The sequence below is a fragment of the Zootoca vivipara genome, chromosome 7 (assembly GCF_965207765.1).
Source record: "Zootoca vivipara chromosome 7, rZooViv2.hap1.1, whole genome shotgun sequence".
Lineage (NCBI taxonomy): Eukaryota > Metazoa > Chordata > Lepidosauria > Squamata > Lacertidae > Zootoca > Zootoca vivipara.
In genome coordinates, this window is record NC_142590.1 from 29,601,032 (window position 1) to 29,618,233 (window position 17,202).

Consider the following 17,202-nt stretch of genomic DNA (forward strand, 5'->3'; position numbering starts at 1 on the left):
TCCTCCTCCCCAAATAAAACATTTACAGTCCAGTCCTATACACATATACTGAGAAGTAAGTCACATTGCGGTCAATGAGACCTACTCCCAGGGAAGTGTAAAAACTGGCCTACTGGTACGAGTATAGAGTTAGAAGTCATAAAAGCACTATAGCTACCATAAAGGATTTATTTGTTATTAATTAAAGCCATTTCCCGTTCCCGGAGAGATGGCTTTGCAGGCTGGGAGCACACCCTCCCCACGCTCACGGGGCAGGATAGCCCCTACGCCACTGGATTGTCCTCGGCCACATCATCCTTAGGCCATCCAATCCAGATGGTCCAGCAGCATGGTCCATGGTCCAGGGCTATTTAAACTGCCCATGGCCAAGGACTCGCCCCTGTTTTCTCCCTGCTCGGTCATTTATCCCACCCTCCCGCCCTTAGGTTAGGCTCTATTCTTGACCTTGGTTGTCCAAGGGGCCTGGTAGGAATTTTTCCCCACTTGGCAAATTGGCACCGGCCATTTGTGTTTTTTGCCTACCTCGTAGCAAATCGTCACAACTTTGTAGGGTTTGGCGGTTAGGCATTGGAGTATTAGGTTGAAGGGGAGGGGAAGTAGTGGCCATCAGAATTTTAATTATGTATTTTATTTCAGGATTCTGGGGGGATTTAAAACTGGGGTGTGATACGTAGAGAACAGGTATCTTATTGTTTCAGTGAAGAACATAATTGCAGTTCTCAAGGTCAAGTAAATAAGTAGTGGCCTTAATCTAAATAAACTTAGCTATGAATAAATCCTACTGTGCATGAAAGTTCTGGGATGTAGTTTTAATGGTGTAGTGGATGTAACTTACACTCTTGAAGCAGGATGTAAATTGATGCAACTAAAGATGTTAAGTCCTGAAAGGCTGAGCACAAAACCCTAACGTAAATTAGAGCAGACCTGTTGAAATCAGTGGACTTACATTACTTGGAACTGGAAATAATCCTGTATTTCCCCTCTATTAAATATGAGGGCTTCCCTTAACCATTGGTCGAGATGCCGTGTTTTATATAAGCAGCATTTCAGCTGAATTACTGATCTTTACCAAAATGATGATGATGATGATGATGATGAGGCAGAAGTCTGAGATTGCAACCGCTCATGCTGGACTATGTTCATCATCCATCCAGGACCAAATTTCTGCAGAAAGTGGACAGTCAGAACGTCACACGCCTGCCCCTCGTCACACTCAGTGTGTTGAAGCATGCACATTTGGATGTAAGGCTTGTGTTGAATGGTCAAACATTTATGCCGGGTGCTCCATAGATGACTCTCTGTACAACTTGGCTGGCGAACATACTTTCAGAGTAACACTCAAGCAAGGTAACTCTTATTTATTCTCTGGTGTTTGTTGGGCTTTGTTTTCTTTTTGGACAAAATGCAAAGGGGTTCAGGGAAAAGAACAGGAGCAATATTTCCCTGGACAATTGGCAGTCCTCCTGGATAGCGTGGGTTGTGTCATATGGGACTGGTAGTGGGGGGGAGCAGCTCACAAAAGGCTGTTGTCATGCTGTAGTTCACAGTGTCATCCGTCAGCAAATGGCACTGTGAACCACAGTGGATGAAAACCTAGGAAAAAATACAGATGTGCACACAGAGACATAACATAAAGACTTAGGCATGGTTCGAACAGACTCATTGAAATAACCTTAATGAGGAAGATATTATTATTATTATTATTATTATTATTATTATTATTATTAGCCCGCCCACCATTTGGTTTCCTACTCAAAGAATGACTAATTTTGGATCTCATCCTCTGAATTTTATTCCTGTATCCTCCAGTGTTGTCCATGTCTGAAATGTGAACTGGTGACAAAACAATCTTAGGTTTAAAGTTTTACTACCATAGTTCTCAAGCTGGTCTTTCGCTGGGCCTGCCAGTGAAGCCACAGATTATGCATGGTGGTCACATAGCACATTCATATTCCATACAAATCAATGGACCCAACTGGTGGCTGCATGTATCAAAGGCACCCATTGACTATGTTTCAGAAACCATGATTTATTGCATAGATAAACCATGCAGTAACACTAACTCTATTATTTCAGGTGATAGAAGAGCACCCATTGAGAAGTTACGATTGACTGTTCAAGGAGGCGCTCATTCTAGTTTACCGATGGTGCGTTTGACAAGAGATGAAGAAAGACATTTAAGAAGAATTCAGGTATTTCTGATAGCAATACGTACATATCACCATGTGGGAGGGTCTACTATCCATATGCTTTATATTCTACAACTTGTTCTAGCTTTTGGAAAGCGTGTATTACATTTAAGGCATTAAACTCTAGGGTGGGGAACCTTTGACCTTCCAGATGTTGCCTGAGTCCCATCAGCCTCGGCTAGCATGGCCAGTTGCCCAGGGTGTTAGGATTTTGAGTCCAACATGGGGCTGCCATACGCCTGGAATTTCCTGGACATATCCGGGATTTGTTTGACGAAAATAGCATCCAGGCAGGATTTCCAGAAATCGGTTAAAATAAAAATGGCTCAAAAATAGCTCTTTTTAAAAAATAATAATAATAAAAATAATAATAATTAACTTTTTTTGCAAAAGAAAAGCTTGATGACTTTTGTGTCTGGATTTTCACTTATTGAAGTATGGCAACCCTAGTCCAGCAGGGTCCAATATTGTGAACCAAGGAAGCAGTTAGTTGAAGACTGATATTGATTGTATATGTGACCTATGTGTTTGTGTGAAACATTTTCTTGTGCCCTGCAGAGGTCACTTTGGTGCTGCAACAATGCAGGAGGCAGCAGTTAGAAGCTACCGGTCTTTGCACCCACAGCAGGCGCAGTGATTCTTTGCTCCCGGAGGCGCACTCCATTCTCTCTTGAGACTGACGGGTGCCAAGAATTCTGTGCCGATGAGAATCTGCAAATTAGCTTCCCCCCTCTAGCCAAACGAGAAGTACATTGTCTACAGAAAGTTCTTTTCGAGCTTAGAAAACTTAATATGACCGTGTTTGTCTTTCTCCGGGTACTTCCCCCATTAGCCCATCAGCAGCTCCAGCGAAAGCTCTAGTGATAGCTCTGACAGTTCAAGCGATGATTGGGATGAAGAGGAAATGATAGATATGAAGCAACAAGAACGTTATCAGAAGCACCCCAGGAAGACTTCTTTGAAGAGCAGCAGCAGCAGCAGCAGCAGCGACAGCAGCGACAGCAGCAGCAGAAGCAGCGACAGCAGTAGCAGAAGCAGAAGCAGCGACAGCAGCAGCAGTAGCAGCAGCAGTGACAGCAGCAGCAGCAGCAGCAGCAGTAGCAGTGGCAGCAGCAGCAGCAGTGGCAGCAGTGGCAGCAGCAGCAGCAGTAGTAGCAGCAGCAGCAGCAGCAGCAGCAGCGACAGCAGCAGCAGCAGCAGCGACAGCAGCAGCAGCAGCAGCAGCAACAAGAAACATTCCAAGGGCCGCCCAAGCAAACAGAAGCAGCACATTAAGGACAGCCACACCGGCAGCAGCAAGAGACCTTCAGTAAGTGCTTTCTATGAAACAGCTGCCGAATTGTTCCTCTATTTACCAGAGTGCATTTGATTTACCTTACCTTCCCCCCCTCTTCCTCTTCTTCTTCTTCTTCTTCTTCTTCTTCTTCTTCTTCTTCTTCTTCTTCTTCTTGGAATTCAGAAGGACTTGCGAGGTCTGGAATTGGCTAACGCGAAATACACGGCACACAAGGCAAAGCAGCAGACGAAGCACCAGGTAGTTTTGATATTAGTGATTCTTTAAAATGGACTTCCTCTCCGAGAAAGACTGCAGAATTCCATGTCGTGCGGGTCAAATTCATCCAAATGGGGCAAATTCATCCAAAAAAAAAAAAGCAGTGTTCACCAATGAGACTTTTTCTGCACCATTTTAAACAGTGCCTAGGAATATAGCCTGCGTGACTTTGCAACATCTGATGCTGCAAATAGAGTTGGCATCGTAACTCTTTAGGGTGGGCATTCCAGAGGAAGCATCTGTGGCTACTGTCTGCAAAGAGGGTTGTAAGCCATCCATGTGTCTGAAAAGCACCTGGGACTTTGGAGACGGGGGTGGGGATATTCCACCTCATAGTGTGAGTGACAGGTCCTATATCACAGTGTCATCTCATTCTCATTCTCTCTGTTTATCTCTCTCATTATTATTACGGGGTGAAAATCAGCAAGCATCAAGCAGTTCATCATCAAGCAGTTCATCCTCATCCTCTGAATCCAGTAGCAGCTCAAGCAGCAGCAGCTCCAGAAGCAGCAGAAGCAGAAAGCTGAAGGGTGGAAAAGGCAGCTTCTCGCAGGAGGTAAGTTTATAAAAGTGAAAAAGAAGTCATTGCTTCATTCCTTAGCTTAGGTCCAGGTTTCAGTCAGGTAATTAATTTACAGGAAGTGGCTAGCAAAGTTGTCGGTTTTTCTCCCTATCTTTATTTATTTCCTAAGTGTTTTTTTAAAACGTACCTTGGTTTTCAAACAGCCTAGTTCTCGAACGTTTTAGCTCCCGAATGATCAAAACCAGGAAGTGACTGGGCTTCTGCAGCTTCCGATTGGCTGTGCTTTGGTTTTTGAACATTTTGGAAGTCGAACAGACTTACGTTCAACTTCCAAGGTATGACTGTATGCTATAAGCTGCCCAGAGTGGCTGGGGAAACCCAATCAGATGGGCGGGATAATAAAATAAATAATGAATTTTAAATAATGAATAATAAAAGTTGTTGTTGTTGTGTTAAATACAAGGGGAAAGCATTTTCAAAACAGCTACAATTCTTGTTCATGTGTCTGTCCTAGTCACAGTGGAGGCTAAAATCTAATTGCAATTATATAAATGAACGTGGTTTCACTTGCCTTATGCTTTGGGTGGCATCTGTAATATTGTTGCTGTTTTTAACATTATAAAATGTTTCAAGATTTCTCTTCTAATAGTAAGTGGTATAAAAATATTACTGAATAAATTAAGAATTCTACCTCTGGTTCACCCTTTCAATAGCACTTTCAGAAGTACAAATCAAAGCTGGGTGGCAGAACACAAGGAGAGAAGGAAATGACAGCAGAGTTCAGCTCCCCCTCCTCACACACCCTTTTTAGTGTTAAAAGTGGACCCATCCTCCCATTTTATAGATGAACAGGGCAGGCAAATAATTACACCTCTACATAGACATCTGATTTTGCTCCTAGACAGCATGAAGTACATAGGGTCTCAACCACAGACTTCCTGCTACAGTTCCCAAAGTTTCCTGTAAAGAGATTTGATTGTTAAACCATGCTGGAAATTGTAGCTCAGTAAAGGGAATAGGAGCCTCCCAAGATCCCTCAGCACCCTTAATAGGTACAGTACAGCTTAATAGGCACAGCTCCCAATAGTCTTTGGGGAAAGCCAGGACTCAGGCCGTTTCAAGCACGTCGGGCGCCCAGGCGCCGTGGTGCGGAGATCGCTCCGGTGCCCCCATCCCACTCCGTTTCTTGCTGCGGCTGGTGGGTGGGCGCAGCGCGCAGCACAGTTTCCATGCGGCTCCATTGCACGGCGCCCCCCTCCCGGGCCGGCGCCCTGGCGCCCCACGGCACCCAGACTGCCCCTAGAGCCGGCTCTGCCAGGACTGTTCAAAGTGGTATCACAGAGATTGAAATTTATGGTGTGAATGTGACTCTAGCTGAATGCAACTGATATCGTAGGCATTAAAATGGTGCCCTTTCGTTTTTCTGTCTTTCAGGACCATGGCGATTCACTACGACCTTATGCTACTATTGTGGCTGAGGCAGTTAGGAGTGATAAGAAAGAACAGGGCTACAGATTTTCAATGTACATGAAGCATGACCGCTACAAAGTCCAGATGAAAGTAGTTGGAAGTGAGCTTGCCAGAACCAAGTGGAGAGCATGTCTTGATAGTATTGTGCAACCTTACACATTCCAGGTAAAAAACAAAAACAAAACATTTTTTAAAAATGTGTTTTCAGTTATTTTTGTGGTTTGTAAGACAATTTTCAGCAATGCTTCTCCAAAGCTACACGTGATAAAAATATTGAAATACAATAAAACAAATTATCACTAATAATAAACATTGAATAGATTAAGAACCAAGGCAGAGCACTTCTTATTAATTATCCCACACTAGCTAGGGGGCACAGATTATTACAGGCAGAAGATCTGCTTAAAGTTGAAAATTCGCTAAACTTCAGAAATCAAAAAGCATCTCCTAGAATGTAGAGGGAGACGTTGTCGCATCCTGGTGAATAACTTGAAAAGAAAAGTGTTCCACACAAGCACAAACCATACCTATGCCAATCTCAACATGCAGATTTGTGGGGGGTGAGATAGTTCTTTAAATATTCCTTACCAATATCATTTAGGTTGGCCAACTGCTTGTTTATGAACTGCCAACTCATAGGAAAAATATAACAGTGGTCTACAATACAGTTACTAAAACACTCATTGGATTCTGTGATAATAAAACACAGAGCAAATGGCCAGTCCCAAATTTTCTCACTGATAGAACAAAAATATTTTCAGCTTATAAAACAGGGGCATCCCCCAATGCGATGAAGATGCCATTGTGATAGGATCCAAACGGGTCATTGGCTTTTCATTCCCATGGGATTAAATAACTTGTTTTTATTTCTACCTAAGAATGACCTGAGCTGGGGTGACAACTGCAAAGATTACAGCATTCGAACAAAGGCTTCCAGTGGGCTGGTTGCAGGACGGGATGCATTCCAAATCGAGATGAAATGGACAAAGGTTCCACGCTACCTAGAGAAATGTGCTGCTTGGTATAGCACCCACCTCATTTCGTATTAAACCTAATTGTTGCACATATTAGGGTTTTTTTTAAAAAAAATCTGACTAAATCCTATTTTGATTTCATCCAAGGGTTATGGATCTCATTCCTGGTATTGCATACATGAAATACTTCACAGCGGTCTATCAGAAGAATCCTTCACGTCAGGTTCTGTTCAGAGTGGTTCAATCCTCACCATATACAACGGCTACACTGTTGAGATTGCCCGAGGCATGTATTTGTTATCTCTTTTATTAAATATGGGTTATTAAATAAGGGTAGTTTGTCTTCGGGGAAGCACCTGGGTGGTCAGCAAGTATAGAGGAGATTATTATTATTATTATTATTATTAAATATTTTATTAGTTGAATATAAGAACAACATATAATCAAATACGAGCAATCAAATACAGTTTTCCCCTAACTCCCCCCCCAAAAAAAAACAGCCCCAACTACCTATTTTCAGGTTTGATTCAACCACATACTATCATATTCAGGTGGTACGGTTAAAGTGGGTGACCTTGCACAGCAGGCCCTCTGCTCCCTAAAAGCAGACTTTTTTTTCCCCAAAAAAGGAAAGTGATGTGAAAGTGCATTGGAAAGTGTTGAATAACAATTGCTTGATTCAATGTCTTATACCGTATTGGCCCGAATATAAGCCACACCTTTAAAATTCAAGGGAGAGAGAGAGAGAGAGAGAGAGAGAGAGAGAGAGAGAGAGAGAGAGAGAGAGAGGCAATACTCGAATATAAGCCGCTCCCTTAAAATTCCACAGGCACTCACACCCATTCCATTTTACCGTATGTCTGTTTCAGCAGCGGTATCGTAAAAGCCCATTTTTGTAAGGTCGCAAATTTAAGCCGCACTTTAACTTGCCCCAAACAAATCAGGATGGTTGCTCAATCAACATTCTGCTTGTGTCCTTTCCACAAACAGAAGGGCTTCTTCTGTTTGAAGATTCGGTCAAGATCCAGGGAGGAAGGAGGGAGCCATTTTCTCCCTGCAGCTGCCTATGCTACTTCTCATGCTCCTCCCAATAGCCCCCAACCTGTTGAGGAGATTTTGAGGGGACACAGGGAACTTTAAGGGGAAGGAAGAATCAACAGAGATAACCGCCACCCCCACTTCCTCTATTGAGAGTGGAACTGCTGAGCTTAAATTGGGATGTATCCCTTCGTGTTTAGAAAATTGGGGGGGGGGAATGTTTTAGTTCATGTAGTTAAATGATAACTCAAAACACAAGCTTTGTCTACAGCCACATTGGTCCTTATACATTCATTCTTTGTTTTCTAGGGAATCTTTTACAGAGATGGCCTCTGTTTTCCATTTTCTTTACCCGCTTTCGAAACTCCATATTATCAATCTTCAGCAAAAAGGGCATATGATTTATTTGAATTAATGTCATGGACACCCAAAGGAGGTGAAGGTAAATTAATACTTTACTTACATCAGGCAAGTCTTTGAATTTAAAGCATTGCCTGTTCTTAGCTTACAACAATACCATTTTGCAAGCATATTTTTTTCTTACTTTAAGCCTTCTATTTAGCAATTATATATTGTAAACGGATTTAGTGATTTTATATGGATGGCTCATTTGATATATATTTTTAATAATTATTATAAATTATGATGTTCTTCTTCTGTTCTGTAACCCACCTTGCAACCTGAAATACATTGAAATTAATAAATACATAAATAATTGACAGCACGGTCCTATGAACTCAGACATAAGCCCCAATAAGTACAATAAAGTCTGGCTGCTGGTTTTGCCCTCGGGCAGCTGCAAGGAGTAATGGGATTGCCTGCCACAACTTTAAATTAAACTGGTCAATAGAGGCTGAAGGGGCAGGCAATGGACCACTCTGGTCCACCACTGCTCTAGTTAAGCCGTCTGTGCTTGGACTAGGCAGCGCAGTCAGCAGAAGATCAATCCTTAGTGTAGCTTCTGAAGAGTAGGTTGAGTCCGATCATCACTCCACTCTCAGGCAGATGCAATATCTCAGGGTATCCCGGTAAAGGGGGCTGAATAGGAGTTTCTGTCCTAAAGCCTTAGAGCAGGCATCCCAAACTTTGGCCCTCCAGATGTTTTGGACTACAATTCCCATCTTCCCTGACCACTAGTCCTGTTAGCTAGGGATCATGGGAGTTGTAGGCCAAAACATCTGGAGGGCCGCAGTTTGGGGGTGCCTGCCTTAGAGAGTGGCTGGGCTATAGAACTTCCAATGGCAGCCTGACGGGGGCCAGTTTAGTTGACCTGCATCTTGAGGTGGCCTGTAACTCAAGTATGACCCTCTGGGAGGCCGGTGCAGGATACACACCCAAAGCCTAAAGCCTTAGCCCGCCTACATCTGTAATCAATAAAGCTGTGGCCGATTTTCAGTCTCAGAACATAGTCGTGTAAGTTTGTTCCACCTGTTCTTCACTGCACACTGCGCATGGGTCCACAACTGGACAGTTCTACTGGCAGTCTTTTGTAAAAGTGGCAAAAGTTTGACAAAACCTGAGATCTAGTCAAGCTGAGAGGCTTTTTGGATCAAACAGGCTTCCCCGGTTATTCATCTGAACCGCAAGGGATGGAATCTAAGTCTAACAAGAAAATGTGCTTCCAGACATCTGCCTAACCATTGCATATTTATGGCTATCTTATGTTCACTGCCGCATCTGACTTCTTTTTGGGGGGGGGGGTGTCATCTTACCAGCTGTATGTGAGATGAACGACGAACAGATCGTGACCTTCGACAACAAGGTATTCAATGTAACTATAAGCCAACATGCCTGTGACCTTTTGGTAGTCCAAGACTGCAGCAAAAATGAGGATTATGAACCACGGTTCCGTGTTTGGCTATCAAAGTCCAGACCTGATAGTCCAGCAGAGGTTCACATCAATATCTCTTCAGAGTAAGTTTTAACAAACACACAGCTTTTTCAGATAATATAATCACAAGGAAAAATAAATAAAGGTTTAACCTTTATTTCCACCCCCACCCCCCCTGTAATGGGAACTGCATTAGAAATAATTGCAAACTGGGCCACAGGACCCAGACTGCAGAAATGTGCAGCTGGTTTTCTCAGATCTAAATGGAATCAGATCACAGTTATCCCATGCCATGCTGCTGATGCCTTGAAGGGTCTATAGCAACCAATATGCAGGGAAGAAATGCATTTGGTTTCAAATTTAATGTGAACCTTTCAAACCACAGGAAAAGAAGCACGAGGAGCCTCGGGGGGGGGGGGGGGACTGGTGCAGTTTTGCAGTGCAATCGTAAATGACAAATATGGGAGAAAGATGGGTGGTGCTTCACATTGATTGTTAATATCAGTTTTTTTACCTTCTAACAAAAAGCATTCTCTCCTCCTCCCCCCCCCCCCCAGGCTCAGAAGTTATATCAGGATCTTACCTACCATGAATGCACCTTCTTTGTTATATAATGAGAAACGAGTCCTGCTTGACAAAAAGGAGTTTGAGGATGAGAAAGGTACGGCATCTAATATTATGCTTTTTCTTAAATCACAACACAGTTCTATTCACCTGAGTCAACTTAAATCCAAGTAGTCTAACTATTGATTACATATTGGTAATCAATTGGTTGGTTGTTGTTTTTTTTTTAAAAAAACCTTTAATAACTTGGCACACACACACACACACACACACACACACACACACACAATAACGAAATAAAGTAAACATTGAAAATAAGTTAGTAAGCCTTGATCAGTAAAGGTGTGATGGGTTAGCTGAGTATCCTACCCACAAATTTGATTAAATTTTCTGTACACAGTAGTCAATACAAGCTGATGTCACAGAATCTCGTAGCAAAAATTGCTATGTCTCTGGTCCCATTCTGTAGGCAAGACTCAAAAAGAAATGTAAAACAAATGAACGAAATGTGTACATTTCTGTGTACACTGCTGAAACATGCTCTTGCTCTTTAAAATAATTGGTAAGCCATTTTCAACTATCCCGTTTCTCCACAGCCCACCTTAAAATGTGTAAAAATGAGACCACTGTTGCTATTGAGGCACCAATGGTAGGCCTAGTGAATGTGACGTACGATGGCGAACTACTGACAGTAAGTCTGCCAGCCTGCTGCTTCTTGTGCTAGAATTTCTTGCTGCATTCCTTTAATGCACTGCATTGTAAGGATACAAGCACAAGTTTCTACAGTAAATATCCATTATCCACGCAGGTTACAGTCGCTTCCAGCATGAGAGGTAAAACCTGCGGACTCTGCGGAAACAATGATGGTGAAATGAGAAATGAAGCCCAGATGCCCAATCAAGAACAAGCATCAACCACTACGGAGCTTTTGCGTTCCTGGTCTTTGACGGATAAGTGTGATAGAGGTCAGTTAAATTTGGAAACCAGAGCATCAGTTTATAGCTTGACTATACTCTCCATACAACTCTCCTAGAAATAAAACGGCACAGCACCACATCACATCCCTCCCAGAGGCACTTGTAGCTGTGGATGGAATTCCCAGGCACTAGTCATGGTGGCAGTTACACTTGCTAGCCACTTAAACTGGTTTTTATCTGGAATTGGGGCAGTTTTTTAAGCTTTAAAGGCAGCCTTCAGAGCAGCCTGTAAAGTTGTAAGTAGCCTTCAACAAATATTAGGAGACGGAATTTTCGGTGAGAATGGAACAGAATAGACCTTGCTTTGTCCACATGCAGAAGTGCCATGGCTACCTGTCCATGCCTGATTCCCGACAACACAAAGTTGGGAGGGGACAATGACAATTGTGTTGTCATTGATCTGCTATGCATCTCTCAGCTTGAAAGTAGAGAGACTTGCTTTCTACCATTACTAATAGTCTAAGGCTGCAAATGTGTCTCTGTGAGCAGAGTGCATGTCTGAAGCAGAGTCTTTTAAGAAAGAGGTGGATTGCATTTCACAAGGCAAAGCTAACTGCCACTGCAATGGAAGGAGGAAGGGAGAAGCGGGGCTTTGTACCATTAATGCAGACAGCTGATGCAATGTCACTCTCCCTTCTCGTTCTTGAAGAGGCTGGTTAGTTCAAACGTATGTGCGCCTGTAGAAAATTTAACTTGAAAAAAGAGACATTGCACACACTTTGGTAAACTAAGAAATCATTAATAAAAAAAATGTATGTGTGACATTCAAATCCACCACACCATTGGGTTATCTGCCCTTAGTATTTCACAGTTCAGAGCTGGAAGGAGTTGCTTGGTTGAATGAACTGATCTTTAGCATGTTGCCTTAATAGGATAACCCACATGTCCCAGCAGAAGTTTTCTTCAACAAAAATAGCATTATTATTTGATAAAAGGTTTGTGTTGTTTTTTTAGCACTTGCCTCTTTCACTGCAACTGTGTGTATAAAACTGAAAGAATTACCAATTTTTCTCTGTTTGTAGATGTAGAGACAAAAATTAGAATTGTATACAGTACTGAAAACATTCCATACCCATTCCAACAAATTATTTGACTGGGTTGTTGTTTTGGTTTTGGTTTTGTTAATTCAAGGTGGGAATGTCCTCACTGCTAAAAATATATCGCTTGGACTCTGTTGATTGATGGTGATTTTCCTTTTTTGACAGATATTGAAGCAACGTCTGACTCAGAAGCTTGGGCAGCTTAGCTCTGAGAAGACTCCGGACTGGGTGAACATTACCCTGACAACGTACTTAAGACCAAACTTTCGATATCTCAAATTAACTGAGTTATCTCGCGAACCACCTTGGGGATGCCAGTGCTACATCAAATGATAAATATATTAATTAATGTTAATTGGAACTAAACTAAAATCAAATGCATTCTGCATTGTATGAAGTTCTAAATAAAAAATACATTGTGCATTAAATAAACATGTGTGATCATTTTGTTCCTTTTCCACAAAGCAATTGGGCTGAAAATATTTTAGAGAGAGAGGGAATCATTTATTGTTGGTTACTGTTCCGCTGTCACTAAAATAACCTCAATATCTTTCATAATAAAAACATGCTAACATAGTCTACTAGTTAAAAGCTGACAAATTAACATGCCATACTGGCACAACACAGAATTTGGATTTCATAAGGTTTATTTCTTTATTATTAAAGACATTTATATACCATTTAATTATTCACATTGCTAAGAGGTGTACATAAAAAAACAATCCACAGAAAATGGGACAACAAAGCCTTCAAAATTCATCCTAAAACCAAATATTACCTTCAAATGCCTGTTGGAAAAAGGAAGTCCTAGCCATGTGCCCAAAATTCAGCAAGTGGGAGGGAGTTTCACTGGCTTCGACCCAATACTCTGGCTCCATGCCTTGTAGTACTTATGAGTTGTATGTCTGAGCCATGGGGGAGCACCAACAATCACTCCTCAGAGATTGCAGTGAAAGGACAGGTCCTTAAGATATCCTAGGCCCAAGTTGTTAAGGGCCTTGTAAATTAGCAGAAGAACCTTGAACATAGCTTGGTAACATATGGGCAGCCAGTGTAAGCTTCTAGGGACTGGAGTTGTGTGCTGGCAGTAGTCTGTTCCACTCAACAGTCTAGCAACAGCATTTTGCACCAGCTAGAGATTCCAGACCAGAAACAAGAGTAGCCCCACACATTGCACTCATCAAGTGTCAAAGTTACCGATACCCGAATCACCACAGCCAGCCTATTCCTGTCCAAGAATGACCAGAGTTGGTAAAATGCACTCCTAGCTGCTGAGGCTACCTGAACATTAACTGATAAAGATGGATCCAGGAGCAACCCCACCTGTTCTTTCAGTGGGATAATATATTTGGCCAGGGCAAGGAATGGCCAACTTCCCAGACACTGGAACTACACCCCCACGGTGCCTCTGTCTTCTTGGTATTCAAGCTCAGTTTATCAGCCCTCATCCATTCCACAACCGCATCCAGACAACGTTTCAGACTATGCTTAGCCTCACCTGACTCAGGTGTTATGGAGAAATGGAGTTGATTATCATAGCATGCCCCCAAACTCCTTTACATGACTCCCAATGGCTTAATGTCAAAGAACATTCACAATGGATTTGTTCCCTGAGGCACACTATAGCACAAGGAACAGGAAGCCAAGAGACAATCCCCTAATGTTATTTTCTAGACACGGCCCTGCATGTAGGAATGGCAGCACAGTAAAACTGTATCCCCAGTACCCAGCCTACAAGGTTGGATACTACCGGTATGGTCTGTGAGGGAGTATTCCCAGACCCGCTGAAAGAGGCGGTCATTAAACCGCTTCTTAAAAAGACATCTTTAGACCCGGCATATATGGCTAATTATCGCCCAGTCTCAAATTTACCATTCTTGGGCAAGGTGATTGAGCGAGTGGTGGCTGAACAACTCCAGGCACGCCTGGAAGAAGCGGACCGTTTGGATCCCTTCCAGTCGGGATTCAGGCCTCATCATGGGACTGAAACTGCCTTGGTCGCACTGGTTGATGATCTCCGGCGGGCTAGGAACAAAGGTGAGAGCTGTTTCCTAGTCCTGCTGGATCTCTCAGTGGCTTTTGACACCATCAACCATAACATCCTTCTGGACCGTCTAGAGTGGTTGGGAGCTGGGGGCACTGTCATACAGTGGTTCCGCTCCTTCCTCCTGGGCCATGTTCAGAGAGTGGTGGTGGGGAATGAGTGTTCAGACCCCTGGGCTCTCACTTGTGGGGTGCCTCAGGGTTCTGTCTTCTCCCCCATGCTTTTTAACATCTACATGTGGCCGCTGGGAGAGATCGTCAGGGGGTTTGGGCTGGGTGTTCATCAGTATGTAGATGATACCCAGCTCTACCTCTCTTTCAAATCAGAACCAGTGAAGGCGGTGAAGGTCCTGTGTGAGTGCCTGGAGGCGGTTGGAGGATGAATGGCGGCTAACAGATTGAGATTGAATCCTGACAAGACAGAAGTACTGTTTGTGGGGGACAGGAGGCGGGCAGCTGTGGAGGACTCCCTAGTCCTAAACGGGGTAACTGTGTCACTGAAGGACCAGGTGTGAAGCCTGGGAGTCATTTTGGACTCACAGCTGTCCATGGAGGCGCAGGTCAATTCTGTGTCCAGGGCAGCTGTCTATCAGCTCCATCTGGTACGCAGGCTGAGACCCTACTTGCCTGCGGACTGCCTCGCCAGAGTGGTGCATGTTCTGGTTATCACTCGCTTGGATTACTGCAATGTGCTCTACGTGGGGCTACCTTTGAAGGTGACCCGGGAACTACAACTAATCCAGAATGTGGCAGCTAGACTGGTGACTTGGAGCGGCCGCTGAGACCACATAACACCGGTCTTGAAAGACCTACATTGGCTCCCAGTACGTTTCCGAGCACAATTCAAAGTGTTGGTGCTGACCTTTAAAGCCCTAAACGGCCTCGGTCCAGTATACCTGAAGGAGTGTCTCCACCTCCATCGTTCTGCCCGGACACTCAGGTCTAGCGCCGAGGGCCTTCTGACAGTTCCCTCACTGTGAGAAGCAAAGCTATAGGGAACCAGGCAGAGGGCCTTCTCGATAGTGGCGCCCGCCCTGTGGAACGCCCTCCCATCAGAGGTCAGAGAGATAAACAACTACCTGACATTTAGAAAATACCTAAAGGCAGCCCTGTTTAGGGAAGTTTTTAATTTGTGATATTTGATGTATTTTAATGTTTGTTGGAAGTCGCCCAGAGTGGCAAGGGTATTATTATTGTCATTGCCACCAACAGACTGAGAAGGTGGTACCCTGTCCCACTCTTGGTGACCAAGACTGTGCCTGAACCAAGAGTGAAACAAATCCAGATAGTCCATATCCTCCAAGGACTCCTGGGTCTATTTTGTCAGGGTTCAGCTCTGCCTAGTCTTAGAACCTGAGGTCTCCTTGGATAAGGATATGTCCCCCATCCACACAAGATGTTTCAGTGATGCTTTCAAAGTGTCCAGCTAGTGGCACATGAGACTACTTGGGAGGAGGGTGAAGTGCATGGAAGCACCCATGAAGATCAGGATCTGACTGCAAATCAGAAAGAGGTGGAGCCTCAAGTTCCTGTGTAAGGTTCAAGGCTGAGATGCGTCACTGTTGAAGCAGCTTCCCCACCCCCCACCCCCAAGCTCCAGTCTTCCTGAGCTGGGCAAAGGGGTTGTCAGGACTAAGACAGCTCTAAGTGAAAGGTTGCAGCCTGCTGAAGAACAGAGAGAGGCAGATCACACACAGGCTGAGCAGAGTTCACATCAGTCAGGGGTAACTTCACCACCCAGTGGAATGCCCACACAGTTGTCGCTGAGGGAGGATGTATGACAGGAAAAAGAATCAGAAACATAAGGGTCATAGGTTCCATTTATGTTGGCAGAAGAGGAAGGACTCCTTAGAAGGGTCATCATGATTGATGAGACTGGTGGCATGTTAGAGCCCTCCCGAGAACTCTATTTGTTTGTTTGTTTTGCAATAAATCTTCCTTTTTAATTAACCACGCTTGCTGTCTTATCATGTCAGAAATTGGGACTCCTGACATGGACATAGAGTGCTCTTTTCCACATAAACAAACACAGCACCATTATTGGGTAGTTCATAATAAGAATATAAACCCCACCCATTGCAGGGATTTTGACCAGATGACTTTTGGAGTTCCTTCCAATTCTACAGTTCTACAATTCATATAAAGCATACAAACCATAACCAAAACTAACCACAGTTTCCAGTTCAGACGACATGTCAAAGTTTGGTTAGCTGGATCTCCTAATGGCCATAATGCAGGAGGAGAGAGGGTGAGTTAGCCTGCACACATAACATTAAATAATGGTTCAGCGTTATGCCTCAACCAGACACTGTGTCAGTGACTGGTCTTTTTCACTTATAAGGCATTCAATCTTATTTATTGCCTGCCAATAGCACATTTTATCAATTTCAGCCAGGACATTTTGCCTTGTTTGCTTCTGTTGAGAGCATTAAACTAAGAAATGTGCTGTGGGCACTTTGCAGAAATCTCTGCTTTATATAATTTAAAATATTTGTATGTTATATTTCTATGCCAGCCCAACATTACATTAAGTGGGTGATGAAAGCTTAACGCCATTAGATTTCCTTTTAACTCCCACTTGCATTTTTTAAAAATCATATTTATCATACCCCATAAAGTCGCAGTAAGCAGTTCTTTCCTTTTTTATAATTTTGGTAAACAAGGAAAATCTGTGCTTGCAGCTTTTAGAGGAACTCTGGTCTAATGTATTCATTAAGGAAAGCTTTTGTCTACCTACAGTACTAATTTAAATTACCATTTCCATGAAAAGTTAGCCCAGCAGGCAGAGGAATCGTAAAGCTGGACAAAGGTGGGCTGAAAACCCCAGGGAAGGTCTTTGTGGATGGGGACAAACTATTGCAAGGAAGTAGATGTATCCTGAACAAAGAGTGTGAGTTTGGGGGCAAGGATTGGGGGCTGGGTTTTTTTATCCTAAAATGCAAAAACATAAAACAAACATTAATCTGAGAGGAAAATGTGAGGCTAATTTTTCCAGCTTAAA

At 43.3% G+C, this 17,202-nt stretch overlaps 1 protein-coding gene across 1 annotated transcript in view; it reads left to right on the forward strand.

The window, feature by feature from the left end:
* LOC118088835 (vitellogenin-1-like) overlaps positions 1-12,590 on the forward strand; it is a 35,134-nt gene extending 22,544 nt beyond the window's left edge. The window contains exons 21-34 of the mRNA XM_035122949.3: positions 1,155-1,347; positions 2,077-2,192; positions 3,022-3,498; positions 3,649-3,723; positions 4,166-4,297; positions 5,699-5,899; positions 6,613-6,755; positions 6,856-6,994; positions 8,056-8,188; positions 9,462-9,660; positions 10,135-10,238; positions 10,738-10,832; positions 10,950-11,106; positions 12,324-12,590. Of these exons, the coding sequence (XP_034978840.3) occupies positions 1,155-1,347; positions 2,077-2,192; positions 3,022-3,498; positions 3,649-3,723; positions 4,166-4,297; positions 5,699-5,899; positions 6,613-6,755; positions 6,856-6,994; positions 8,056-8,188; positions 9,462-9,660; positions 10,135-10,238; positions 10,738-10,832; positions 10,950-11,106; positions 12,324-12,364 (2,205 nt within the window). The 3' untranslated portion in view covers positions 12,365-12,590. The remainder of the gene's footprint in view (positions 1-1,154; positions 1,348-2,076; positions 2,193-3,021; positions 3,499-3,648; positions 3,724-4,165; positions 4,298-5,698; positions 5,900-6,612; positions 6,756-6,855; positions 6,995-8,055; positions 8,189-9,461; positions 9,661-10,134; positions 10,239-10,737; positions 10,833-10,949; positions 11,107-12,323) is intronic.
* The last annotated feature ends 4,612 nt before the right edge of the window (positions 12,591-17,202 follow it).